The sequence below is a fragment of the Apis mellifera genome, linkage group LG1 (genome assembly GCF_003254395.2).
Source record: "Apis mellifera strain DH4 linkage group LG1, Amel_HAv3.1, whole genome shotgun sequence".
NCBI lineage: Eukaryota > Metazoa > Arthropoda > Insecta > Hymenoptera > Apidae > Apis > Apis mellifera.
The window spans coordinates 21781363-21807097 of record NC_037638.1 but is presented as its reverse complement, the minus strand read 5'-3'; the positions used below and the strand labels follow the sequence as shown (position 1 = coordinate 21807097).

The 25735-nt window shown below is 35.0% G+C and overlaps 4 protein-coding genes and 1 long non-coding RNA gene across 7 annotated transcripts; 2 read left to right on the top strand and 3 right to left on the bottom strand.

The window, feature by feature from the left end:
* Positions 1–19496, top strand: LOC408570. Of its 2 annotated transcripts, XM_397511.7 has the most exons (11): positions 1–558; positions 2616–3101; positions 12521–12820; positions 13151–13375; positions 13522–13830; positions 13982–14281; positions 14424–14729; positions 14856–15158; positions 18564–18702; positions 18792–18946; positions 19098–19495. In XM_397511.7, exons 2-11 carry the CDS (start codon positions 3029–3031, stop codon positions 19430–19432), a joined length of 2445 nt encoding a protein of 814 aa, XP_397511.4. In that variant the 5' UTR covers positions 1–558; positions 2616–3028; the 3' UTR covers positions 19433–19495. The 2 variants fall into 2 exon arrangements, with proteins under 2 accessions (XP_397511.4, XP_026302107.1); XM_026446322.1 differs by lacking the exon at positions 1–558 and having other exon boundaries at positions 2865–3101; positions 19098–19496.
* Positions 9334–12489, bottom strand: LOC102656598. The gene is made up of 3 exons (XR_003306544.1): positions 11147–12489; positions 10790–11069; positions 9334–9796 (listed from the first exon to the last, which is right to left on the bottom strand). It is a non-coding gene; the product is annotated as an uncharacterized LOC102656598 (long non-coding RNA).
* LOC725684 (COMM domain-containing protein 10) lies at positions 17211–20569 on the bottom strand. 2 transcript variants are annotated; one of them, XM_001121501.5, is made up of 5 exons: positions 20428–20569; positions 19920–20283; positions 19640–19843; positions 18021–18238; positions 17211–17826 (listed from the first exon to the last, which is right to left on the bottom strand). In XM_001121501.5, exons 1-3 carry the CDS (start codon positions 20454–20456, stop codon positions 19643–19645), a joined length of 594 nt encoding a protein of 197 aa, XP_001121501.2. In that variant the 5' UTR covers positions 20457–20569; the 3' UTR covers positions 17211–17826; positions 18021–18238; positions 19640–19642. The 2 variants fall into 2 exon arrangements, with proteins under 2 accessions (XP_001121501.2, XP_006571419.1); XM_006571356.3 differs by having other exon boundaries at positions 18021–18231.
* Positions 20570–20846: 277 nt separating this feature from the next.
* Positions 20847–22117, top strand: LOC552014 (probable methylthioribulose-1-phosphate dehydratase). Its single transcript, XM_624394.5, has 5 exons — positions 20847–20996; positions 21192–21286; positions 21357–21625; positions 21682–21883; positions 21962–22117. Exons 1-5 carry the CDS (start codon positions 20967–20969, stop codon positions 22041–22043), a joined length of 678 nt encoding a protein of 225 aa, XP_624397.1. The 5' UTR covers positions 20847–20966; the 3' UTR covers positions 22044–22117.
* LOC412734 (CWF19-like protein 1) lies at positions 22107–24401 on the bottom strand. Its single transcript, XM_396187.6, has 3 exons — positions 23447–24401; positions 22680–23337; positions 22107–22552 (listed from the first exon to the last, which is right to left on the bottom strand). Exons 1-3 carry the CDS (start codon positions 24058–24060, stop codon positions 22253–22255), a joined length of 1572 nt encoding a protein of 523 aa, XP_396187.2. The 5' UTR covers positions 24061–24401; the 3' UTR covers positions 22107–22252.
* Between the last annotated feature and the right edge of the window lie 1334 nt (positions 24402–25735).

Genomic DNA, 25735 nt, shown 5'->3' with positions numbered 1-25735 from the left:
CGACAACGACGCCGACCGGCGATCATCATCCGTCCTAGCGTCTGCAGTTGTTGCAGTCGGCTCACGGCGCTCACCGTCGAGCACGCGACCGTATATTCCAAGGGGATTCCCGCCGTTTCCGTGCTCTTCCTTTATACTTTTATTCGGGCATTTCTTCTTTTTTCCTTTTTCTTTTTTTTTTTTTTTAACGCCGCCACGTTTACGGCCAACAACGTTACGCGATACAGTGTGAGTCACACACAGGTGCCACGGAACCGGACCCCGGTGCGGAGAAAGATCGCGATTCCATTCCTCTTTCTCCTTCTTTCTCTTTCAACGCCGACACACCGTACAGACACACACACACACACACGTACACGCGCGCGTATCCGCACGCACTCCGGCTCGCCACCAGTCTGTGCCGCGATCGGAATTGGGAAGGCCTAGAGCGGATCCAAGATCGGCCCCGGTCCCCACACGCGTTTCACCCGACGTGCGTCCACGTCGATGACTCTTGGACGAGTGATCCGGGCACAGTGAGGGTATCCTCTCCTCCAAGAAGGGGTATCCACAGTGACAGTGAGTAAATCCACCATGTGAATTCGGTGTCCGATCCAAGGATTTTCTTCTCCGCGGTTCACAGGAGAAAGAGAGAGAGAGAGAGAGGGAGAGTGAGAGAGTGAGAGGGAGAGAGAGAGAGAGAGGGGCTCGCGGAAGAGTACCACTCTACCGTTCCATGTCTCTCCGTGAAACTTGAACAATTGGGAGGGAAAGCGATATATTCACGACGCGAGCACGCTCTTCTGTCGGACTTTCGAAATATTCGTCGACTTTTTGCCTTTCTATTTGCGTAGGATGTTCCTCGCGCGTGCACACGCGCGCGCCAACCGCGGGAAATCGGTTCGAGGAATCGTTCGGCGGCAAACAAAAAAACGCCTCTTTTTCGAGTCGATAAAGAGTAATGAGAAATGATCGTTTCTCGGGCTTAGTTTCGTTGATACTCGGGTCGGCCGCCTCGATACATTTTCGTAGACTCGGTGAATCAGCCGACCGATTCCGTTACTCGCGTTCGTGGAAAGTTCAAGGAAATACGGGCGTGCTCTCGGCCGCTCGCTCGCTCGCTCGCTTCGCCGCAGCTCTTCGGCCAGCCCGCCGAGGCTTTCTTAAATCCATTTATTATTTGAGCGGGGGCCGATCATTTTCGCGATCCCATTATATGATAATTGCCGCGACACATATATTCGACGTGGGAGTATATTACTTCATGCTCGAGTAACTTTTGACATATTGGAAGCGTAATCGATCGTGACACGAAACCGCGTGTGCAATCTGCGATCCCTTTCCAACTTGTACGATTTCTTTTGTCGATCGGGGTGTGTGTATATATATATATATCTATACGTGTATCTATACGTGAGTTTAATTTTTGGTTGTCCAACTTTGAATTGTTCTCTTTTATTCACTATTTATTAAGAGAATTGGAACTTTTTTTTTTTGCTAATGAAACATTCACGTTCATAAATACCTCGAAAGGGATCTGTTCGTTCACCTCGAGCTCAACCTGGATTCTAGATCACCGATCGTAGACGTTCATTGATCGATGCTCAGACGCTGTTTTTTATTCCTGCCTCGTTGAACACGATGAGTCAACGTTGCTCGATATCTAAAACGATCGTAGAGAGAGAGCATTCCTCCAGTCGTTCTAGCTTTTGAGCACGGTCTACTTTTTTCTTTTTTTTTTTTTTCGCAAATTGAAACGAGTTTTTTTTTATTCTTCAACGTTTCTGGAATCATTTTTTATCCCTCATAAATTATACGGCGTGTAGAGGATCGACGGATCGACCTCTGCTATATTTACTCGCGTATCGACCCATCGAAGCGATTATTATCTTCGCCAGGTTATTATTTTCACTAATAATAATCAATATTTCATATCCATTATTTATTAAGAACGTTCCCTCCAACTGTGGATACAAGATAATCCGAACGAATTTCTAAAAATGCATTTGGAAAGGAAAAAAAAAAATAAACAATGTTAAACAATGTTCAAGCAACGATGAACACGAAATCTTGACGCGAAATTCGATCGAACCAATTATTAAATTTCCAATATAATTTCCAAGATATATATTTCGAGGGAATTTTATATTTTAACAAATTACGACTCGTCGAGGTATCGACAGAAGCTCTCTCACGGCGGCAACCGTCAAGCTCGGTCGATTTACAATCCCCCCCCCGTAAGAGATTGTCGTATCGGCGTCACGTTCGTTTCCATTCACGAATCGGTAGGAACAATAAATCACGTTTATCTTGGGGCCAGCTGGAGGTTACTCGTACGAATCAACGTCACGTTGCAATAACGGAACTACGTCATAAATTAGCGAGAGAGCTGCCTCGGCGGCCAGGTAGCCCGACAAAAATTCTCTGGCTACCTCGCGTCACACCGGTTTCTCGGCACCGTTCCCTTCCACGCGATCCACGAAGGTCAAGTACTTTTCACACTTCCATCCATTCTTCCGGTTATCGGCCGGATCCTTGCCGTGTCCCTCCAAGTCTTCTTCTCTCCCTTCCAAACCAAACCGATATCGTTCCAAACGATATTATTAATGCGATATCCTTCGTTCTTCGAACTCTAGAGAGAGAAAGAGAAAGAGAGAAAGAAAGAGAGAGAGAGTGAGAGAGAGGACCAAGGAAAAGGGGAGGAAGGAAGATTTCCAACGGACGATCGTTGGATATTTCCCAACCGAAGTCTGGATAATCTGGATCGAAGAGGAGCGAGAGATTGAAGAGGAAATTGGAGAGATCTCGATAGGAGTTCAGGGTGGAAGTCGAAGTCGTTGGTTACGTCGGAAGAGCGAACGTTTACACGCTCGTAAAACGGTGACACGGAGGGGGTTTTACATGCGTCATCGTCGTGCGGGTACAAATCGCACGCGACCATACGTTTCGACGACAGTACACGTGCGTAACGACGCGCTCGATCGCTCCTGCGAAACACGGGGCTACGATCCTCTTTCAAGGACACACGGTGATAAATGCGGTGCCGGAGATGACGTCCTCCGCGTTCTCCAAAATGTCCATCCGGCTGGTGCTGCTCTGCTTGGTCGTCACGGTGTGTAACGGTGAGTATACCAATTTTTCCAATTCTTTCTCGTCTTTCATTTTCTGCGTTTGCCAGCTTGCGTTTTTTTTTTATTTTTAAAAAAAGAGAAAGCGCGTGACATACATGTATACGCGCAGTTGTCTATCTTCGATATCACATCGTATCTATATATATTTGCTTTGATTATGCCGTTTTTGTAATTGAAATGTAATTGAAGAGTAGAAAACAAAAAACTGGTAGATCCGGTTAAGAAGAAAGATGCAAACGATGGATTAGAATTATTATTTGGAGAAACGTGAATTAAAATGTCGGTAAATTACGGCAACTTTTAGTTTCGAACGGGGATAGAAACTTGGTTGAAAAAGTTACGATCCGGGACGGCCGTCGTTGTTCATTTGTTGTACGTCCATTTGTTAAAAACTTCATCGATATCTGTTGCCGATAACTTTATCCACAAATAAATAATATGCGTTTCACATTTTCATAATGATAGTTTTAAAAACAGACCGCGTGACGCAAATGTTTGTATAAGATTAAATAGTTTCGCGCGTACTCATCGTTGGCTGACTTGATGATGAATTGAAATTTTGCGCGTTAACTTGCCGCCAGTAAAAGTCAACGTATATAACCAAGGAACAATAGAATTGCGGTGAATAAAAAATATCCACGATAGAACTTTCGATCGTCTACTAATTAATCGAAGCTATTGATTGCGTTGAGAACGGAAATTTATAGTGAATCGAGATTATAAATAGGGTAATAATATCGGCCGATCGACGACACGGACAAATTAATATGCTGGATGCCGTCATTTTTTACGACTTCGAAGGCCTTAACCTCGACAAGGGCCTCGTATAGCCTTTAAGTGTCATCGCAGAGGTTGCATTCGAAATGACCAATGCGAGGGCATTGGATCTTGTACTGTCACTGACACGTAATATTTAACTATTAAACTATTAATAGAACACGTCGAGAATTTCGGCTTCCATTTCAAACCTTTGTTTCATTCAACGTATTCGTGAAATAAACCTTCGTTATTATGTTCGAAAAGAAAAGAAAACTTGAGTGATTACTGAAAATTTATCTTTCGTTTCTGTAGAATTTCTTCAGATCGCGAGAAGCTTGCTCTAATCATTTTTGTCATTAATCAAAGAATTTGCAAAATCTTCCATTTTTTAATATTAATCATAGCTTCGAGTAAAACTTCGAAGCCAATAACTTGATTATTATTTTATAGACGATCTTCATTGTATATTTTTCAATTTTTATCTTGTATTATTCAAATTAATTTGAGTTAATTATCATTTTATACAAACGATAAATATCTTGTTATTTATGAATGAAAGAGTAAATATTATTCCTATACATCACTTTCGTTCTTCGTTCCAAAATTCTTCGTCATTTTATCCTCTTCCAGTTTACATAAAATACTTTCTTCAAACCCATTCATTCTCAAATGAAATCTAAATTAATCAAAATCCTCGAAGGATATATTCCAAATGATCATTTTTTTTTCATCCACGATAAACCCTGAAACGTGTGTAAATCGTTGCGTTTCTTCATCGACAACACCTTGGCAATGAAACCAGCTCTCAAGGTGATTCCGTCGTCGCCGCGTTTCGGGATCTCCATTTCTCTTTCCACGCTCTCGATGATTTCGTTTCATTAAAAACGCGGCACGTGCGCCACGGACTCGGCTCGTCCACCAGGCCACGCGAAAATCTGTGTTAACAGGTTCGATTCACTTTCGTCGACACAGTGTCGCGTGCCTCGTTCAAATAACAAACGTCACTTCACGATTTTCGCCTCGTGAAAAGGCGAAATCACCACGATCTCGACGAGCGTGTTCACAAATGTAATCAGACCGAGACGTTCATTATCTTGTCTTGCGATTGTTGCGATTTCATTTGGGTCATCATTACGATTAGAAAATGTAATTGGCCGCGTCCAGATGAAATTTTCCCTCCTCTTAAACGAAGAAAGAATTCCACGGATATATCCTTCGATTTTCTGGACAGTCAATACGGGGACGTGGATTTATTTCAACCATAAATTCTAAAAAGATGTTTTTCCCAGGTTTTGAATATATATTACGAAGGTGAACGTTTCTTTGAAGAAAGATTGGAGGAGTGAATGAAATACCAGAATGAAATACGAGCGTGATACGAGTTGAGTTTTTGAATCCTGATTACTTGATTTGGATCTTCTAATTATTCCGCACAGTTATCGCATACGTCATAGTTGACCCTGTTTTTGCCAGTTTGTGAGAGTATGTTAATTTGAATCAATTTGCAGTACAGTTTGGAAGATTGGTTGTAAGCTATTCATTCATATCGATTGCGACACTGTTGATCGAAAGATTACCGAAAGGAAAGGAAAGGAAAGGAAAGGAAAGGAAAGGAAAGGATCGAAAGATACGCGCGCGATATTCAAATAATTGTCATATATCTGCAGAAAAACGAAACATTGAAACGTTCAAAGAAAGAGAGAGAGAGAGAGCGATAAAAATTTTATAAAGGAACGTCGGATAAGAGCGAGTCGAAATAAGTGGGACCGAGATATCCAATAACACAGATATCAAGTTGCCGTGAAGACGTTTGCATCTCGACTACGATTCTCTAACGAGAGCGAGATGCAAATTGAAGCGATCGTGCGTGAACAACTCGAGATCTTGGACCATGCACCGTGATTCATCGAAGAAAGAGAAGTTCGTTTACTCGCCGGAAATACCTCTCCTCTCTGTGCATGTAATTAACCGCGTGGAATTACGGAGCAACGTAAAAAAAGCCTTATTACTTGTCGTGTAATAATATTACGTGTAAATTCAACGCAACGGATTAAATTAATTTAATCCTCTGATGGGAAAGGAAATTGAGATTATCGAGAAAACGAAGCAAGAAAAAGTCGAGAAAAGTATTTATGAGATACGTGGCTAAAATTAGTCCTTATCCCGATCTATCGATATCCTGAAACTTGATCGAGGACTCGATTCAACTTAAATCATGCAATTTCTAACAAGTTAAAATTCCAAGCTGATATTATCACATCGATACGGCGAAGAATTAAAAATTTCCCAAATTTTTTTCGAGTTTGGTCGATTCGACATCTCACTTCCATCGATATAAATATAATCGATCTCGATTTCGATGGTTGATAGAATCCGATATCCCGGAATTTTGGCAGCGGTGGATCTTTTTCTCGATCGTTTTTTTTTTTTTTCGATGCCTTAAAGCATCCGTGGAATGGGCGAGGAACGACGACGGGCCGAAAGAACTGGTTCTTCTGCGGAGGGTGGTTAAACTCGATGCAATGCATGCATTTAGTGAAACATCGCTCTGGAATGCAAACACGTGAGGAAGGGTAGGAACCTGCATGGGAACTACTATTGTACGATCCTGCCGTTGTAGGATCCACGCCGATGAATTTTATGCATTCCATGGATCGCGCTCGATTCGATTTCAAATCACCCTTTTTCCTTCTGATTTTCATCACGATATTTCACAATTTTCTTCTCCATCTGTATTGCTTAACGTGAAAAATACTTTATTGGTACACTTTAATTTTTGAGAGAGAGTTCTTCTGCTATTTTCGATTCGTCGTAATCATATTTCGAAAAATTCTTATCCCTTTTGCTTGAAAAAGGAAAAGAATACCATCGAGATTTTCTTTCTACGCAAAAACTGGTATTGAAGAATTTTCGATGGCTGATATTCTTGACATCTCAGCGCGTTAAGAACCTTGGCATCAAGAGCTCAAAGGTACACATCCAGTTGGTACACGAAGCATTAGTCTGCAATATTATCTACAACGGATCGTACGGATCTTAGGAAAGAAAGAAAGAAAGAAAGATTCGTTTCTCGTAAAAATCCAAGAATTCCAACATGATTATAAAATTACTTATATAATTCTAAATTCTTTTTCATTTCTCTTTTTTCCTTCCTCGACGCGAGCGTCAAGCGTCAATAAAATAATATCATCAAATGAAATTTTTATCGATCCGATCCGATATCGATTTCCTCCGCTCCGTTTATGCAGCTTCAAAAAACAAGAGATATTTTCGATCAATATTTTCCTTTTGACGCGGTCGCGACTGATTATAGGAGTTCGAGGAACGGAAATGTTGCAGTTCGACGAATTTCCGGGGTTAATCCCGATCAAACTTAATATCCCACTTTCTGGAAAAACGGACAAATGATCGAAGCGCTCGATCTTTTCCCGTTCGAAACGACGTAGCCACCCGGTCGAAGCTGATTTTGTAATATTTCTCGAGAATCTGTTCGTCACGATGCGAGATGCGAATAATAGATAGAGTCGAGTGAAAGAAACGGCATGCGGAGAAATATGAGCTGCTTCTGAGCAAGAAGTAATTTCAGTCGATGAAACTCTCCGTGTTTCTTGTGGTTTCTTGATCGACTCGCGGATTAATCGCGTATCCGTTCGCGGAATTCTTTCGCGTCTTCATCTTCGAATCGTCTCCCGTGTTGAAAAAACGCGTTTAAAAATAATGGATACGCCGATATTTTTTTTTTAAAACAAACCGTCGGATCATCATTTCGATACAATGAGTAATCGCGATTATATATTCATAATAAGTTTGTAAGGAGACGTGCATAAAGTGGATTAAAGTAATTCGATCGCCACAAGTCTCGATTTAACCGGTCTGCCTCGGCGTCGATTAAGCCGGTTAATCGAGATCCCATGGCATTAAAAGCAGCTCTTAGAATAGAAGAAAGTTAAGGAGAATTCAGAAACGAAGAAATATTCAATTTTTTTTTTCTTCTTCTTCTTCTTCTTTATCTCTTCCCTGTAAAATCATCTTTCCTTGAAAATACACCTTGAAATAATGAAATCCCTTTTTATCTCTTCGAAACGCTTTCTCCTGTAAATCCTGTTAGAAGAAGAAAAAAAATTTGGGAATGCGCTCGAAACCTTTCCAGGAATTTTGACCGTGACAATCGTTTCCTCGAACGATACTTCTTCTTATTCATCCTCGTTAAAAATCAGAGAGAGAGAGAGAAAGAGAGAGAGAGAGAAGATTTCCCGAAAATGGAACGAGGATCGATTATCATCGATTTTCAATTAATCAAAGGAACAAGAAAATGATTTAAATAATATCGTTCACTTATTCTCCATTTTTCTCAAACTTGGTAAAAACGTGTCATTCATTCGTTGAATCGCGAATTGTTTCTTCTTGTGCGTGTAGATAAGACACGTTGCGAATTTGAAATAGTCGAAGCAACTCGATTTCGTACGAAAAATTAAAAGAGTCTTGCGTCAGTTATAATTTTTTAATCACTCTCTTCCTTTCGATGTACGATTCATAATGATTCAAGAATGGGTTAAGGCAGCAAGCGATTTCAATTCAGAGAAACTTGATTAAACGAGTTTCGGTGTCCAATATTTTCGAGTGAAATGATAATTATTCCTCTCTTCTTTTATAATGATCCCACGTTTAATAGCTTTGATTTTTGCTTGGAAAACCTTCTATCTCTCTAATAACTTTATTTAATTATCTCCAGCTCTTCTAATAATTTTTTCTATTCGAAGAATTCCTCTTCCAAATTAATGAACCGACAAGACATATATATACAAGTAAAATAAAACTGCTTTGTAGATCATTCGAGAAAAATATGTCATGCGGAATTTATTTGTACCAGATGGAAATATCATAAATTATTACTTCTTCTTTTTTAACGAAGCAATTATCCCCCCATTATTCTATACCGTATGTTCAAGTGGATCTTAATATAGCTTTACACGGTCGAACGACAATTCGCTTTCTGCCTAAGCATATCAATCGTGGATACCTTCATTCCGGCGAGGAATAATTAAAGGCTGATTTCACTGCAGGAACAGTTAAGTGGGTCACCTGAAAAGTATGCGCGTCAAAAGTTAATAATCGTTCCGGGGGCTTTGCCGGGGAATATTTTAGATTACCCAGGACGGGTTATCTACAACGCATTCCACGAAACACAGTTTCTCGAAATCCTGTCGCAAATATTATATACGGTTTTCCGTTCTGTACCGAGCAAACTGTGTACATATTGGCTATACAAAAATACTAACCAAATATTCTTAACAAGTTTAAACTTTTGCATACTCCGTCAACATACGTATAGACACATGTATTCTCGAAAAATGTATAATTGCCTTCAAATAGTTTCCAACTGTCCCTGAAAATTCGATACGCTCGAAATATTTCATTTCGATTTCCCTGAAATCATCGTCGTTGCTCGTTTTTTTTTTTTTTCTTTTTCTTTCGACGAAGAAAAGAAATTCGTTCGAATCGGGCAAAGACAACGAGGAAGACAATCTCGTTGTTCCGTTTTCACAAACGGAAAAGGCAACGCCCAGCGGACGTTATTTTGAGTTTCACAACGTAGCGTCTACGTGGGAAAAGAAATCGGCTGGTCTCACTAATTGTCCTCCTCGAGACATCGATGGCGGGTTAACGGCCGCTCGTTTGCGCGTCTTCTATCCACCACTTTTTCTTAATCGCAAGAACGAAATCCTTCCTTCGAGCCGAGGCGGACTCCTCCGAGTCGAATCCTCTTTTTTCTCTTTTCCTTTTTTCTCTCTCCTCTCCTTTCCCCTCGCTTCGACTCGCTGGCCGCTCCTCCTCCTCGGCCGCAAGAAATGGCTGGCCTTGTCTCTTACGGTCGATAATCTCGGGATGGGATTCCATTGTTGTGGAATTAGTCATGGCGAAGATACCTGGGAAGATACATCCGGGACGGTCAGCTCGAATTCTCGAAATGCCGATGTTTTAATCGGCGTCGTTGTCCAAATCGACCGTTAAAACCACCGATCGATCCACAAAAAGATCGGATAGGTAATATCGTATGGTAAGAATGATAAGAACAAGGGAATGGTTGAATCGAATATCGAGAAATATGTAAATTAAATACGCGGTGTAATGTATCAAGGATACACGGGTTGGTTTAAAATTAAACGGAGAGAGAGAGAGAGAGAGAAAGAGAGAGGACATCGATGAATCGCGGCGGGCAACGATCGAAAATTACGTGGCGGAGTATTCAAGGACGCGGTGGTGAAGAAAGTAAGAAAGTATGGAAGAAAGTAAATGGTGGCCTTGGACTGGCTGAATGAACTCGACCTGGGTTAGATGCTGCGGGAACGATCTTCCGTTTCGTTCCTTTATTCCATTCCGTTTCGAACAATTTTGTTACGAATATGAAATATATGTATATATATATTTCAATCATATATATATACGATAGTGTTCTTTTGAGTGACAAAGTTACTCAAATCTCTCAACTTTTTAATCGATTTAAGGGAGGAAGCGAAATAGTTTGGCCAAAGCCAAACGTGTACTGCGTTGGATTTATTAATATTACATCAGTTGGTATCACCTGTACACACGATACTACCTTATGCAATAATTCTCACGGTTCACTACCGCGAAGTCAAATGACGAAGAAGGATGCCGGGTAGCCGTGTCACAGTTCCAGGCAATACTTTAAAACGCATAAAATAATGTTTAATACTCGATAAAAACGAGAAACGAGGAAATGATGGCTTAATAATCATATTGTATGGAAATCACTGTTATTCAGAGTGAAAGTTTTTCAACGAAAATCTCGGATATTCGATTTATTGCCCTTTAAAATTCCTTTTCTCTCTCTCTCTCTTATTTATTAAATTATAACTCTCTTAACGTGTTACGTTCAACACTTTAATTTAACTTACCCTTTAAGTGTATCTCAAGTTTTTATTTCGCGGATAAAAGAAATTATCTTATTCTTTTTTTTTCTTAGATATTTTCCGCGCAAAAATATCTAATCCACTTTCGTCAACTTGTTATTGTCTCATTTATGAAATCTGTTTAGACACACTGTACAATAATAGTGATTGTAAATTATGTACAGTGTGATGTAATCGCACAAGCAGTTTGAATCATCATTGTCATCATCAGCGGTTCGCTTTGCTAGGAAGCAAAGTGATATCTCACGTTTATCTCGCGCGAAAGCTATAAATTTTGAAGTTTATAAACGACAGATGTAATGAAATTATATTAGCAACTACCAATATACATCGTATACACACCAATATGCAAAAGTAACACGTATCCTCGTAAAACCGCAGAGCCGATGAGTGTGTCAATGTAAAGTGGGAAACGACCTTCCAGTGTCAGCGACCACCTTTACTCGTCTTGAGGACGAGCTCTCCACGCATGGCGAACGTAACGAGACAATAAGTACCAAGGACCAAGTTCGGCATGGACGCGTGTTACATACCGTGGCCACGTAGAAAGTGTGGAACAACGGTGCACACGGTTCTAACTTTTTCATTCAGAGAAATTTATTCGTGATCGTCCGCCCGACAAATATGGCCGCGGCTTTTTTAAATTAACGATACCACCTCGAAAATTTTCGTTACATGGCCGAAATTCTTATCCTTTTTTTTTTTTTTCCCCAATTATCAATTCGTCCTTTATCAAGAGTCGCAGTGACGATCCCAGCGATGATGCAGCGCGATCTGAAAAAAATTTTTCCAGATGAAGACAAAGGTTGGAAAAGAAAGTGTTAGAAACGAAGAAAGAAATCATCGAAACACGATAGATTGCCAATGAGATCGTGCAATTGCTCGTTACAGAATATGGACGATTTGGTATTCTTGCCGCATCGCATCGAGGCGAGTTTTACAACGCTAATTCTTTGTGGTTCCCCCTTTTAACAAATATTTTATTATCGATCCGTCCCTGGTTCTATTTGCACATGGCGACAGAGACGCGCGACGCAAGGCGATTGTCTACGTGACTGTCGTAGCTTCCTGCCCGATGTGTCCTACATATGTTCAACCGAGTTCCTTCGGATCACCGAGTCGCTCATCGTGGAAACAGCACAGCCTGCTCGATTTTCGTTCCTTTTTTTTTCTTAAAATTTCCAAAGAAATCTCGACGGAAAGTCTCGAGCAAGCAATTTTCACGTCACGAGTACGTAATTCCAATAAATCCTGACCGAATTCTTGATGTAAATGGACGAAACGGTTTCACAGCGGATATATATTTATCGGGCCGGGAAAATTATTTAAACTAAATACGCAATTAAATTCGAATAACGTATTCCAATACGTCGTAGTCCTTTCGTTCGACGATATCTCCGAAAACTTTTATATGTAAGACCAGTTGGCAATTTAAAGAGACGTGATCGTATTGTTGATACCATGTTGTCGTGGAATTTAAAATATTTGTGGAATTTTCAAACATGTTTGACGACCTATGAAGCAACATTCACACGGGCCATTTTAATATGTGACTTTCCTTTTCCACGATCTTACTGAACGCGTACTTCCAACATCACTATGTTATAATATATTGTTACAACGGGCTATAAATTCTATATATTTTATATATATTGAATATAACTTCCATGCGTTAATAATCCTCCTGATTATATATATATATATATATTTGCACAGGTGTACCTGTGCCAGAAGAGACTGATGAGGTTACCACGATCAAGTCCACGACGATCACCGCCATCTCCATCGATCCCGAAATCAAGGGCCACTCGATGGACGATATCTTGCCAGGAACGAAAACGCCGCCGAGTCCAGTGATATTCGTGGACGTTCCAGAACACATAGAGACGGAACTCGGCTCATCCGTGCTTCTAGCGTGCAGAACCGCTAATCCAGTGGCGGAGTGCCAATGGTCCTGGCAACCTTTGCCTCCGGTTCACCTCCCATTACCGGATATCAGCGAAACTCCGGCGACCAGTTAGTTATCGATACAATTTTTTTGAAATTTTCTCGAACAAGTGCAATTTGAAAGTAAAGAAATTCATTCGTTCACCATTTGATGAAAAGAATTTCACGAAGGTCTATTTATTCTTTGAAAAAATTTCATCGAGGATGGCTTCGTTTCTTTCGTTCAGATTGTCGTGGGTTCGAGATTTAAAAGAAAGATGAAGACAGATGATCACCGTTCTATATTTGTTTCGATCGCGTTAAAATACGATAGCTCGATGATGAGTCAATCTTTCGATACAGCTCTTTTGTTTTCCGCGGCATTCATGTGTAATTATCGTCTCCTCTTGTAATTTATAGCCACCACGGTCTCGATGATTCAGACGACAACCACGCCGACTACAAATCCGTTGCCGGTACGACAATTTCCTGCCTTCGGGAACAATAGCAACGACTGTTCCGTAAGATTCTCGAGTACGAAGCACGAGCAGACCGGATACTGGACCTGCGCCGCGAGAACTTCCACGAATGATCCTTTCACCAGCACGGAACCCGCCAAGCTGAGCATCGTTAATGAGCACCAGAGTATGGAATGTTGATTGTCTCTTCTACTACTCTTTTTTTCAATTTCTTCCCTGAAAAATTTATCCATCGGCGTGATGATAATTAAAATGCGAAGGAAAGAGCGGGCAAGAGGCGGATGTTAATGTTAATATATTATAAATGTCTAGGTCCCTTGATCGTATTTTCCAAGCTTGATAATATCGTCGAGGTCCCGGCAGGATCCTCGGCGCAAATAATGTGCCAGATGAAATCACCTGTCCGTGAATGCCAATGGTCCTGGCGGCAGTTGAACCAATCCCAGCCGTGGAACCTCGAGGTGAAGCGATTCCCAGCTTTCGGCAACGACAGCACCGATTGCAGTATTAAGTTCAAGAACGTGTTGCCCGAGCAAGAAGGATATTGGACGTGCGGCGCCAGAATCGATCCGAATTCCTCCTTCACGCAGTCCAATCCCATACGATTTCTTATTTCGGAAGGTGAGGGAAGAATAAGCAAGAAAATTTAAATTCGTGTCTCCCATCTTTGCTTCCAATTTATATATCCAATTTATATATATATATATACGAAAAAGAGGTTGTAAAATATTTCGCAAAAAAAAAAAAAATGGACGTTGATTTTGTTTTACAGTCGAATTCGTACAATTGTCTAGAGGAATTCAAGTGGCATCTGGCGAATCCGTGCTTCTCAGATGTCTGGTAAACAAGCCGGTGGTACAATGTGAATGGTCTTGGAAAGCCTCGAACTCGAGTCAAGAACCTCTGTTAGTTAAAAAGTTCAATCCGAACAAAGACGCCGATCACGATTGTTCGGTGAGGTTCAAGAATATCTTGTACGAGGAGGAAGGATTATGGACGTGCGGTGTTCGATTGTCACCGGATGGAATTTTGCACGAAGCACCACCCGCCACTGTTAGCCTTCTACCTACAGGTAAAGGCTAAAAGAGAAAAATCGAGAAAGAAAGTATCTTTCTCTTCATCAATTGCTCTTCATCCAATGAATATTTCTCGATGAAAATGAAAAAAAAAAAAAAGAAAAGAAATCAAAAAATTAATCTTGCTCCTTGTTCCAGCCAAAGTTAACTTCGTTGAAATGCCGACGGACACTTCCGTACCGGTTGGTACGGAAGCCATGTTAAAATGCGTAACAAGCAGCCGTGTGGAGAAGTGTACGTGGTTCTGGAAACCGCTTCACGGAAACGAACCGGAGATCGTCATTGAGGAATATCCAAGCAACGGCGACCTCGGCAGAGACTGTTCGTTCACGTTTCCGAAAGTGTATATCGAAAAACAGGGTCAATGGGCCTGCCAAGTGTCGATCGGTTCCCTCAACACGATATTGACCTCGCCTTACGCCAAACTCACCGTATTCGAGCAAGGTATTATCTTTATTTTCGTCAACGTCCTTCAATTTCCTCCACCTCTTGTTCAAGGAAACGGCGAGACCTTTTCACTTCTCTTTCTTCTTCTATTTTCAATAATTTCCAATACTTTTCAATTTCCAGACGACGTGAAATTCTCGGAGCTGTCTAAAGACATCCAAATAACAGCCGGTGGAAGCGTTTTCCTCCATTGTGTCACCTCCTCGGCTGTGGAACAGTGCCGATGGTCCCTGACGCCGGTGAACTCCAACACAACGGTAGTGGTGAAGCAATTTCCGGCGGCCGGAAGCGAGGCCAGAGACTGTAGTGTCAGGCTGACGCACGCGCTCGCGGAACAGGAAGGACTGTGGACCTGCGGTGCCAGGATACGCGGTAGACAAAATTACACGGACGCGCCTCCGGCCAAGCTAAGCCTCCTGGAACCAGGTATCATTGAATCTTGAGACGGATTCACGGCATTCCTTTCCTTTCACGGGTGAGGGTGTAGAGAAAGCAAAATCGTTCATCGATTCCACGGATCTGTGGTCGACCTATTCGCTTCGCGACACTCGTACAGTAATTTCGAGGCGTGGTCGTCGATCGGCCATAGATCCAAAAACTGTGTATAGCATCAGCGTACATTATGTATACATGTATTAGCAAAACAACGATGAGTCGTTCGACTTGAACTGCCAACACTATAGTTCAGGGAGAAAGGATTCCAATTGAAAGATTTCGTGTCGAAAGAAGCATTTCGATACGATAAAAAAAAGAAAGAAAGAAAAATCTTAATTCGTTTCTTGAGACGACGAACGAGCGTCAAGGAATATTCTGTTGTTTTGGTGTAAAAATGATGGCATTCTTTCCGATGAATCAACAATAATCAGTCACCAAGATTCTTCTCTTACAAAATCATAATATTAATGATCAGTTGTGACAGTATAGCGATGCGTATCTTTTAATATTGCTCATCTTGCTTCGCTCAGCTTCGTTAAAAAAAAATAAATAAATAAATAAATAAATTTTAAAATTCCATCGTAGTTCTTTTTTTTTTTTTAAATGCATAGATATTATAAAAAATTAATACAAATGACATTTTTCCGATATTCATATTTCATAAATATATATCTGGATACTTAATAGTAATGTGACTCATCCTTTGCAATGTATACATGATGTATCGTATAACAAACATTAGTATTTGTGATCGATATCGTTCGAAAGAAAACGTCACTGGGAAAACACATGGAGAAACAGTGGCTAACTTTCAAAACGATAAGCGAAATCGATCGCGCTGTCATATGTATCACAAAGTCTTAGAGTGTACAATTGAGAAGGCCGCACAGGCACAATTAAAGGAATTTGTAGCAAGAACGAAAATAATGAATCCATCATCAATCTTAGTATAGATCGCATGTAAGTTCTTCGAAGACTGTTGTGGGTGAAGGCATCGCGAAGGTGATGGACTCTGTATGACGATTTCAACTTTATCATATAGTGATGTCTACCTCGTTCTATGGCTTATGAATTAATCATCTATATACATATATATATTGTAAAAGAGGTAGACAAACGATAAAAAAAAAGGTCTGTTTTTTTTTCTTTCTTTTTTTTTTCTTATCTGCAACTTCTGTTAAAACAAGACTTTTTATATTTCTCATTCTCTTTTCTTGTCTCTTGCGAGGAATTCATTGTTACGTTCGCGAACAAGAATAGCATTCCTTGCTTGTTACCTAGCATACTGTTACCGTACACAACGCATTTGCATCGATTAGCATTAGATCCTCCTAATTTATCGTTTTATCGCATTGTTTTCCTCGCAATTTCTTGCTAAATCTTCGCAAAGATTTATTAGATCGTTATGTTTCGGGAACACATAACCGAAGCCTGGCAATTTAATGAGCGATTAATAATGCCGTCCGTTTCTCTTGCAAAACACATGTTAAGATACGCATTAAAAGAAACGTTAAATAACACACATCCGGCAATATTGTTCCATCAATAATAATTATTTCATCCATATGATTAAATTCTTTTTTTTTTTTTTTTTTTTTTTCATTTTTTATTCGTTAAAGTTATACACGTGAATTATACGTTGTTTTTTGTGCTCGCTAAATTATATTTCGAACAATCAAGCGTAATCTTTTATCCTCGTCGATATGGCACGCTTAAGAAGCACACATCTCATTAAATAACATCTATCACTCAATGTCATTCACCCTTTCTTATTTATATGCTCAACGGCAAGTCTACGCTCAAATGATTTCGCATTTAGCATAGTTAGTAGCCGCGTTAATAGGTACGCGAAACCGTATTGTGTGTGTAAGCCTTTTCACGAGCACTCTGGCTACATTTATTGTCATTCTTCGTATTATTTATTGTCGAAAGTCGCTATTGACAGGGAAAGTGCTCGAGCTTTGAAAAAACGCTCGCCATCGAACTTTGTTAATTTACATTTCAGATTTTATTTCAAAATTTTTTCTTTTTTTTATATGTCCCCTCTCTCTCTCTCTCTGTCTCTTCCTTTCTCGATAGATCGATGGATTTGAAAGTTTTTTCAAAGTGATTCTGATTAATTCAAGATAATTTGACGAACAGCAGTAGAGATTGCCCTGCTGCAAGTAACCAGGGAAAGAGCGTTCGCGTTCTTCGTTCGTTTTAATACGTAACGTTGCATTCGAGACGCATTAGCTAGTAATTATTTAAAAAGACTACACGTAAGAAGTTTAACGTTTAAGATTAAGAATATTTATTTGTTAAGCGAAATAAATCGTTTAAGAGACTCCAGTGTGCTAATAACGATTAGACTCGTTACAGAACCGTTAACGAATCAGTTGGCTGATCCCATAGCCAACGTGTTGCTAAACAAGAAGTCAACGTGCCGATGACATTACAAAAAAAAAAACTTCACGAAGAAACAGGTTCTTTTTTTTTTTTTTTTTATTAGAATACTACGATATCCACTTTATACTGCTGATGCTCATTATATATAATGAGCCACGTGTTAAAATTAACGCTAAGACAATTCTTAACTGTTAAGCGTCCCCATTTGAGATATTTATCTTCGTTTCGGATAATATTGCGTTTTCATTGCTGTCACTCGATCGACCATCACCTGCAAAGTAATAATTAATAAGTAATAATTACTTTGAATCATTTGTTTGAATCATTCTATAATTATTAAAGGTACAAAAGTAATATTTAACGATATTAAGAAGAAAAGTCTCAAAATTCATAGGAAACTCGGTACAGATCGTGTGCAATAATCAAACGTAGAACGCTTTCGTTCGAACCTAATTAATTACCTACCTTCGTGTGCCATTGAGTTATTGTTAAGTTTCCAACAATTCAAGAATCTGCACCGAGATGTGATCGGTGGATCGTACGTGCGCGTTTGAGTGTCAGTCTCTCCGGCATTGTAAACCATTTCTTTAAATAAATAATAATACGAAAACATCATTGCAGCTTGTTTCTGATCCCCATGATTGTCTTTGATGCAAACACACGTACACCGAATACTCAAATTTCTATTATAAAAAACAAATTTAAAATGTTTTATTTGACTGAATGATATTTTTAAAAATATTGTATAATAGAAATGTATTTTAAGATAATACACCTTATGCCATACAACATACATTACACATTGACACATTTGTCTCACTGTAATCTAACAAAAAATATATCACATGAAAATTGCTTGTGCACAATTAATGCACATGTATCAATAAATGTTTCTGGAAGAATTTCTCACTACCGAAGGAACATTATCATCGCTTTCGGTGATTGGGATAGGAAAGAGAATAAATCAAAAACGAAACACTGAATAAAGAAAAGATTAATGATTTTTAGAACCAGTGACTGTGGTATTGTGGGCTGTGCCCCATCAAATGGTTACTCTTTCGTGCAAAGTAGAAACTATGTTATCAGAAGTACAGTGCCATTGGATCCATCCGCCAAAAATCCATATTTATCAAAATGGAACAAAAAGGTAACTTCTTTTTTGAATTTAAAATTAATAAAATTAAAAGTTTATATAATTAAATTCTTCTTTTTCTTTTTTTTTTAAATAAATTTTAGGCACAATATTCAGATGAATAATAATACAGGCGTATGTACTTTGGAATTTAAACCAAATTATTCGGATTTAGGAAAATGGATATGTAAATTCACTGTTCCTCACACAGATGAAGAAATAGGCAATGCATCACTTATTCTGTTAAATAGTATTGGAGGTATATTATTAGATTTATTAAATTTAGAAGACATTATAAGAAAAAGAAAAAAATTATAAAAATTATATTGTTAGAAAAAATTATATTATATTGTTCTTTAATTAAAAGTAATCTGATTATTTTGATTAATTTTGTTCAATTAATATTACAGATGAAAAATTGGGATGGATAGTTGGTGCCCTGACAACATTAACGTTATTTCTGATGATTATTATAGTTGTTTTAGTAGTTTGTAAGACACGTTTATTTGTCAGAAAATCATCACGAGTTTTAGAAACTATATCTACATCAGAAAAGAAACAAACTTCGCAATTAAACAATGGACATTATATCGAAAATCAAACAAAATTAGATAGACAAGTTTCTGAGCAACATGATCAAAATATGACAAATATTGAGAGTATTCTTCCTAATAGAAGTCCAAATTTATATGAACGCGTTGGAAAATATAGAAGATCATCAAAGTATGAAAATATTCGAATATGAAAGAAATTTTAATCATAAAATCTTAGCTTGTATTTCAAATAAATATCTATAAGAAATTCTATTAATTTTAAATTAATTTTTTCTTTATTTAAGAATACTAATAACATGTAATAAATAAAAAATATTGAAAACAAATATAAAATATTAGAAAATATATTTCATATAATAAAATATTTTCTTACAATGATTATAAACACTAATAATTACCTATTATTTAAAAGCATCCAATTGTGATTGTATTCTCTCTAAATTATGATATAAATCTATGAGTTCTTTTTTATCAAATTCCAATGTTAATTTAGATTCGTCTTCTCCTGTTAAATTTAATTGCAATAATGCCATTGGTCGCACATCCTTTTTAATACTTGAAGATGCAGCTTGAATATTTAAACTCCAATCGATATCTTTAACCTGAAATAAAATAAATTAATATAAAAAGAATATTAATATTTTTTACAACTATTTATATTTATATTTTATAACATACCTGAACAGGAAATATAGACATTTGTCTAAAATGATCAATTATTCCTTTACCATAGGTAAACCATGCATTTAAAAATATTAAACATTTATCATCATCTGTTTTAAAAGTATTCTTTAAAGTACTTTCCATTAATTGTGGTTTTACAATATTGCAAGCAGCTTGTTTATAAATTAATATTATTGTGTCTAAAAGACAAACTAAATCATTTTTATTTAAATCCAAAGAAATTAATAGTTTTTCTTCTTCTTCTTCATTGAATATTTTTGAATTAACACTGGATTGAAGTGTTTGACAAATACGATTTATTAACAAGCGAAATTTACTGTTGTCTATCTGATTTGCTATTTTCAAACCTTGTTCAAGCCTAAATGAAATAATATTAAATTAGAAAGACAATTAAAGAGAATCTATTATATTATGAATTTTGAATTTTTTTTAAATATGTTTAAAAATAAAAGAATACTAATTGCGATAAATTTTTATAGAAATTTTAAAATTTAAATACTACCGCGGTGTCACTGTAATCCAAGTTGCCATATTATTTGACTGACAAATTTATAGGTTATATAAGTAATTTAACACAAAAAAATTAAAGAAATCAGTAAACATGATTTAATATTATATCTTAATATTTTTAATATAAGTCTATAAATTAATACACAAACAACTAAAGTTAAAAAAAAATCAATTATTTCCGTATCAAATTTTTATATCACGAATTCCATGTACATTTTACATATATATGTACTGTACTTTTACTTGACTATATCAATATTGAAACTACGTATAATTTCTGTACAACATATCTGTGAATAAAATTTATATATATTGTTTTTAAGAAAATACTGCTGTTTCAAGAAAAATAAATTTTATATCAATATTTTCTTCTATCAACAATACTTATTTATTAAAAATTTATGCATTTTGCAAATTATATATTAATGCACGTGCACATTCCGTGTTATAATCGTGACCACTGAATTGATAACAATAATCGTGCAAGAAACATAGTAAAATTAATTCAAAGTTCTTCAATTATTAACTATCATGTCTTCGCAATATATTAATTTTGACAATGTATTATTTAAAAAACTTTATGATAAAAATAATATTATATAATAATTATTAAATATAAATATAAATATAAAATAATTATTATATAATATATATTATATATACATATAATATACATATAATATATATTATATTATATAATTATATTATATTACATAATTTAATTATATATAATTTTAATATTTTTTTTATTTTTAGGAACATCCACGAATTTTAATTCCTGAGTTGTGTAAACAATTTTACAATCTAGGATGGATAACTGGTACTGGTGGAGGAATATCTATTAAACATAAGTGAGAATATTATCATATTTTATAAAATTTAAAAAATATCTAATAGATTAATATTTTATAATACTTACAGAGAAAAAATTTATATTGCTCCATCTGGGGTTCAAAAAGAACGTATTTGTCCAGATGAATTATTTGTACAAGATATTAGTGGAAATGATATAGAATTGCCACCATCTGAGAAAAAATTAAAAAAATCACAATGCACTCCGTTATTTATGTGTATATATAAATGGAGAAATGCTGGAGCTGTAATTCATTCTCATTCAAAATTTGCTGTAATGGTAACATTACATTGGCCTGGAGAAGAATTTCGTGTTACCCATTTAGAAATGATAAAAGGTACAAAATGCATAATTCTTTATTTATTTATGAAAATATATAAATACATAATACAGGTATAAGAAATCAAGAGAAGAAAAGATCATATCGTTATGATGAAGAATTAATCATACCAATAATAGAAAATACTCCATTTGAAGAAGATTTAGTACATGAATTGGAAAGAATTATTCTTGCTTATCCACAAACTTGTGCTGTATTAGTAAGAAGACATGGAATTTATGTTTGGGGTGATACATGGCAACAAGCAAAAACTATGTACGTAATTTAATTTTAACTTGATTTTAATTGTTGAATATTTTTTATTTTTATCTATTAAATATATTTTTTCTTTAGGAGTGAATGTTACGATTATATACTTGATATAGCTTTACAAATGAAATTAAGTGGATTAGATCCAGCTGCAGTGCCAAAATAAAAAAAAATATAAATACATTCCAAACTACTAAAATTCTAAGGAGAAAATAATAAAATTATTAATTAAGAACAATATCTATCTTTATTTATTATTTTTATAAAATAATAAATTAATATCTATATATTTTACAAAAAATTTCATATATACATGTATTCCTAAAAATATTATAATATTTAAAAGCATTCAATTTGTTGAATTTTTATATATTTTTAAGTATCTAAATCAAATGGTTGGAATTCTCTTCTGATTCGTTTTGCTAATTCAATTTCTTCCTCTTCATCCATTTGACAATCTTTCCAATCAGCTCGGTCATCAAGATCTAATATTCTGTCTGAAGCTAGCACTTCTCTACCAAATTGAAGTGGAAAATCTTTTTTTATTCTATAATATAATTTTTCTTTACCTGGTAATTCTACATAAAAGTATAGAACACCTGGTTTTGCAATTTGTTGCAAATCAGTATGTGGAGCCAATTCTAATATTTTAAAATTATTACATTCTGCCATTTCCTAAAACAAAAATATTATTAAAATAATTATTAATAAATATATTAATAAATTATTAATAAATAATATTAATAAATTAATATAAATAATATATGTTCAAATTATCTAAACAATCATTAAAAATATATACCATAAATGTTTCTTTCAGAGCTGGTATTTGATTTTTATGAACCGGTACAACTTGTAATTGACAATGAGATGTTTTAAAATTACGTTCAAAAAATACTGGTACTTTATCCATAGTAGCATAATACTTGGATATTGCAGTTTTGTATAATTCAATTTCTTCTTTCACTTCTTTTGGTAAAATAGAAAGGCTCTGGTGATGCGTTATTGGTAAAATTAAGAAATGATTTTCAACTAATCCACCTCTAGCAAGTGCAACATAAACTTCTGTACCAACTGATATTACTAAATGCTTAGAAACTTCAGGACTTGACAAACAAAACCAACATTTTGCTTGATCAAATTCTGGTTTTGATCTTTTATTTGAACCTTCAGAAGACTTTGATCTTTTACTTGTTTCTTTAGATTCCATATCATAAAAAAATTGTGTCTGTTTTAATTGTTCCAATTTTTGTAAGGATGGATTATTTGATAACATTGATTTAGGATATGGAGTATCTGTTTCATCTGTAGTTTTCATAATTAAATCAGATAAACGAGTTCTATCAACAGGAGTTAGATTCAATGCATATAACCATTTCTTCTTTTGATTATTTACTACAGGTGCAAGTGCTATAAATCTTGTTGCAATTTCAATATTTCCTTCTTGTAAACTTTGATTCCTAAAAATTAAAATAATAATAAATATAATAAATAAATAGCTAAAAATTTTATTTTAAATACTAATTTTTTTTTTAAGTTTTATTTTAAATATTAAAAATTGTTATTTACCTATATGGAGGTCTTTCATAATGAATTCCTTCTAATGCTGATACATGATATCTTGGTTTTACTTGAGCAGCTAACCATGCAATTAATTTTGATCCTTGATATTTAAAGTTTGGTTTATTAGGATCTAAATTTGTAACATCAGCTGGCCAAGGAGAGCTCATCAATACGTCAATTCCACGAAAACTAGGTTGACCTTTTAAGCAAGCCTGCTTAATCGACATAACATCATTTTCATCAAAACAAATAGATTTTGTTTCTGAAGAATTACTTTCTATACCACCAATATATGCTATTTTAAGTCCAGAACTAGCAGTATATAATCCACGTTTTCCAAGGTAAGTAAGATTTTGACATATTTCACAACCATCTATCTCTGGATAATTATTTAAATCAGCTTGTCTATTAGCACCAATAATATATGTTGGAACTGGTATATTTTTTATACCAATTTTATAATCGTCAAGTTCTGTGTTGTTTTTACCAAAAAAATTTCCAACACATAATAAAAAATCAAAAGGTCCACTTTTTTTATTAATAGCATCGATTTTATTAAATAAAAATTTAAAATGTCCCTCAACATCTCCACAAATTAACACTTTTTGCTTTTCAGTCATATTTAATATTTTAATATAACCTATTTTACCAAATAAAAATATGCACAATATGATACAAAAATTATATTGAAAATTTATAAATCTTATAATTAAGATAACTTTTTATTATCATATTTTATTAATTTTTATCGTAAAAATATATAAATTTTCATTATTGACACTTTATCACTTTTTTATATTAATATAAATAAATATCATATCATACAATTAAACATTGAAATATATTTTCCTAACTTCAATTGGAAATAAAATTAATTCTTAAATTCTCCACTCTAAATGATAGAGGCATATCAAAACAATGATAAAATAATACCACAATATAATTTATAATAGTTTTATCATGAACTAACTATAAAATAGAGTAACATTCAATATATTGTACAATATATGTCCAATATATATTGAAAAATTCTACAATAGATGGCAACACTATCGCAATAATATGACTGATTTTTATGTACATTCTCTAAATTTCATTCCAAAATTCATGTCCAAAAATCATGCATTTTAAATCTTAATAGATTTAATATGATTATATAAGCAAAATTATGATTAAAACTTTATTTTTCATTTTTTTTATTTTTCGAATCCTCATTAAAATATAAATGATTATGCAGATTTATTGATTATATTGATTATATAAATTTTTATACAACAGTTAATTGAAATATATAATAATTGATTTTAAATTCACAGAATCTATATATATATTTTTTAATTTTTTGAATATATAAATGAACTTTTATCTTTGAAATTATTAATCAAAAGAATATAATTTTTTTATTTTATTTACAAATTTCATTTAAAAATTCTAAATTAAAATTTCTAAGTCAAAAAACTTGAAACATAAACAAACTATATTTATATAAAATCTATATTTATATTTAATAATTTTAAAAATCAAAATGAAAATATTACAATTATTTAAATAACTTTAAATAACATTTTAACTACATGAAAATCTAATCTAAATCTAATCGCAGCCAATTAGCTCATATTATTAGTTATATAAATTTATAATTATATCATAATATTAGTTATATATGATATAATTATAAATTATATATCAAATAATAATGATTGCCCAGGTCTCACCCCGTGGAGGTTGCTGCTGATAGGAGACCCACCCTAACCACGTCCCATCCACCCTCCTTTGCGTAAAAAAATATTCATCTTTAAATAAATTTTTCTTTTGATAGACGTTTGCAAAACGTTCAAACCCTTGATCGCTGTGCAAAACAAACTACAAAAGAAATTATAAGGAAAACCGACACGAAAATCTAAACCTAAAATAATATTTTTTAATTTAAATCAAGAAATACATTTTTATCAATATAATTCCTATCAATATTTTATTAAAAAGCACAAAAAAAAGCATGCTAAGTGCTTTTCATAAAATATTATACCATTTTACCCATTACCCAACTTATCTACATTATATTATTTTATCTACTTAATTAACATTCTTGATTATGCATGCACTTAATACTAAATATATTTTATAAAATATTTTCTATTATTATTATTGAATATCTCTTACATATATTATTTTGGAAGTAACTTCTAATCTAATCAAATTTAATTGAAAATATAAATATAAATTTAACTTAATTTATCTATTCTTTAAATTTTCTATTTCTATTTAATGGAAAGATAAATATCCAAATAATATAAT

What these genes read in the sequence shown, in the direction of transcription:
- LOC408570 (XM_026446322.1), top strand. Translation starts at nt 3,029, where the DNA reads ATGACGTCCTCCGCGTTCTCCAAAATGTCCATCCGGCTGGTGCTGCTC. An exon ending in CAGCGAAACTCCGGCGACCA is followed by an intron (nt 12,821 to 13,150) that starts GTTAGTTATCGA and finishes TGTAATTTATAG; the next exon opens with CCACCACGGTCTCGATGATT. An exon ending in GCTAAGCCTCCTGGAACCAG is followed by an intron (nt 15,159 to 18,563) that starts GTATCATTGAAT and finishes AATGATTTTTAG; the next exon opens with AACCAGTGACTGTGGTATTG.
- LOC725684 (XM_001121501.5), bottom strand. Translation starts at nt 20,456, where the DNA reads ATGGCAACTTGGATTACAGTGACACCGCG. An exon ending in TGGATTACAGTGACACCGCG is followed by an intron (nt 20,284 to 20,427) that starts GTAGTATTTAAA and finishes TATTTCATTTAG; the next exon opens with GCTTGAACAAGGTTTGAAAA. An exon ending in TGTCTATATTTCCTGTTCAG is followed by an intron (nt 19,844 to 19,919) that starts GTATGTTATAAA and finishes ATTTTATTTCAG; the next exon opens with GTTAAAGATATCGATTGGAG.
- LOC552014 (XM_624394.5), top strand. Translation starts at nt 20,967, where the DNA reads ATGTCTTCGCAATATATTAATTTTGACAAT. An exon ending in AATATATTAATTTTGACAAT is followed by an intron (nt 20,997 to 21,191) that starts GTATTATTTAAA and finishes TTTTATTTTTAG; the next exon opens with GAACATCCACGAATTTTAAT. An exon ending in TGGCAACAAGCAAAAACTAT is followed by an intron (nt 21,884 to 21,961) that starts GTACGTAATTTA and finishes TTTTTTCTTTAG; the next exon opens with GAGTGAATGTTACGATTATA.
- LOC412734 (XM_396187.6), bottom strand. Translation starts at nt 24,060, where the DNA reads ATGACTGAAAAGCAAAAAGTGTTAATTTGTGGAGATGTTGAGGGACAT. An exon ending in TATGAAAGACCTCCATATAG is followed by an intron (nt 23,338 to 23,446) that starts GTAAATAACAAT and finishes TTTAATTTTTAG; the next exon opens with GAATCAAAGTTTACAAGAAG. An exon ending in CTCTGAAAGAAACATTTATG is followed by an intron (nt 22,553 to 22,679) that starts GTATATATTTTT and finishes TTTTTGTTTTAG; the next exon opens with GAAATGGCAGAATGTAATAA.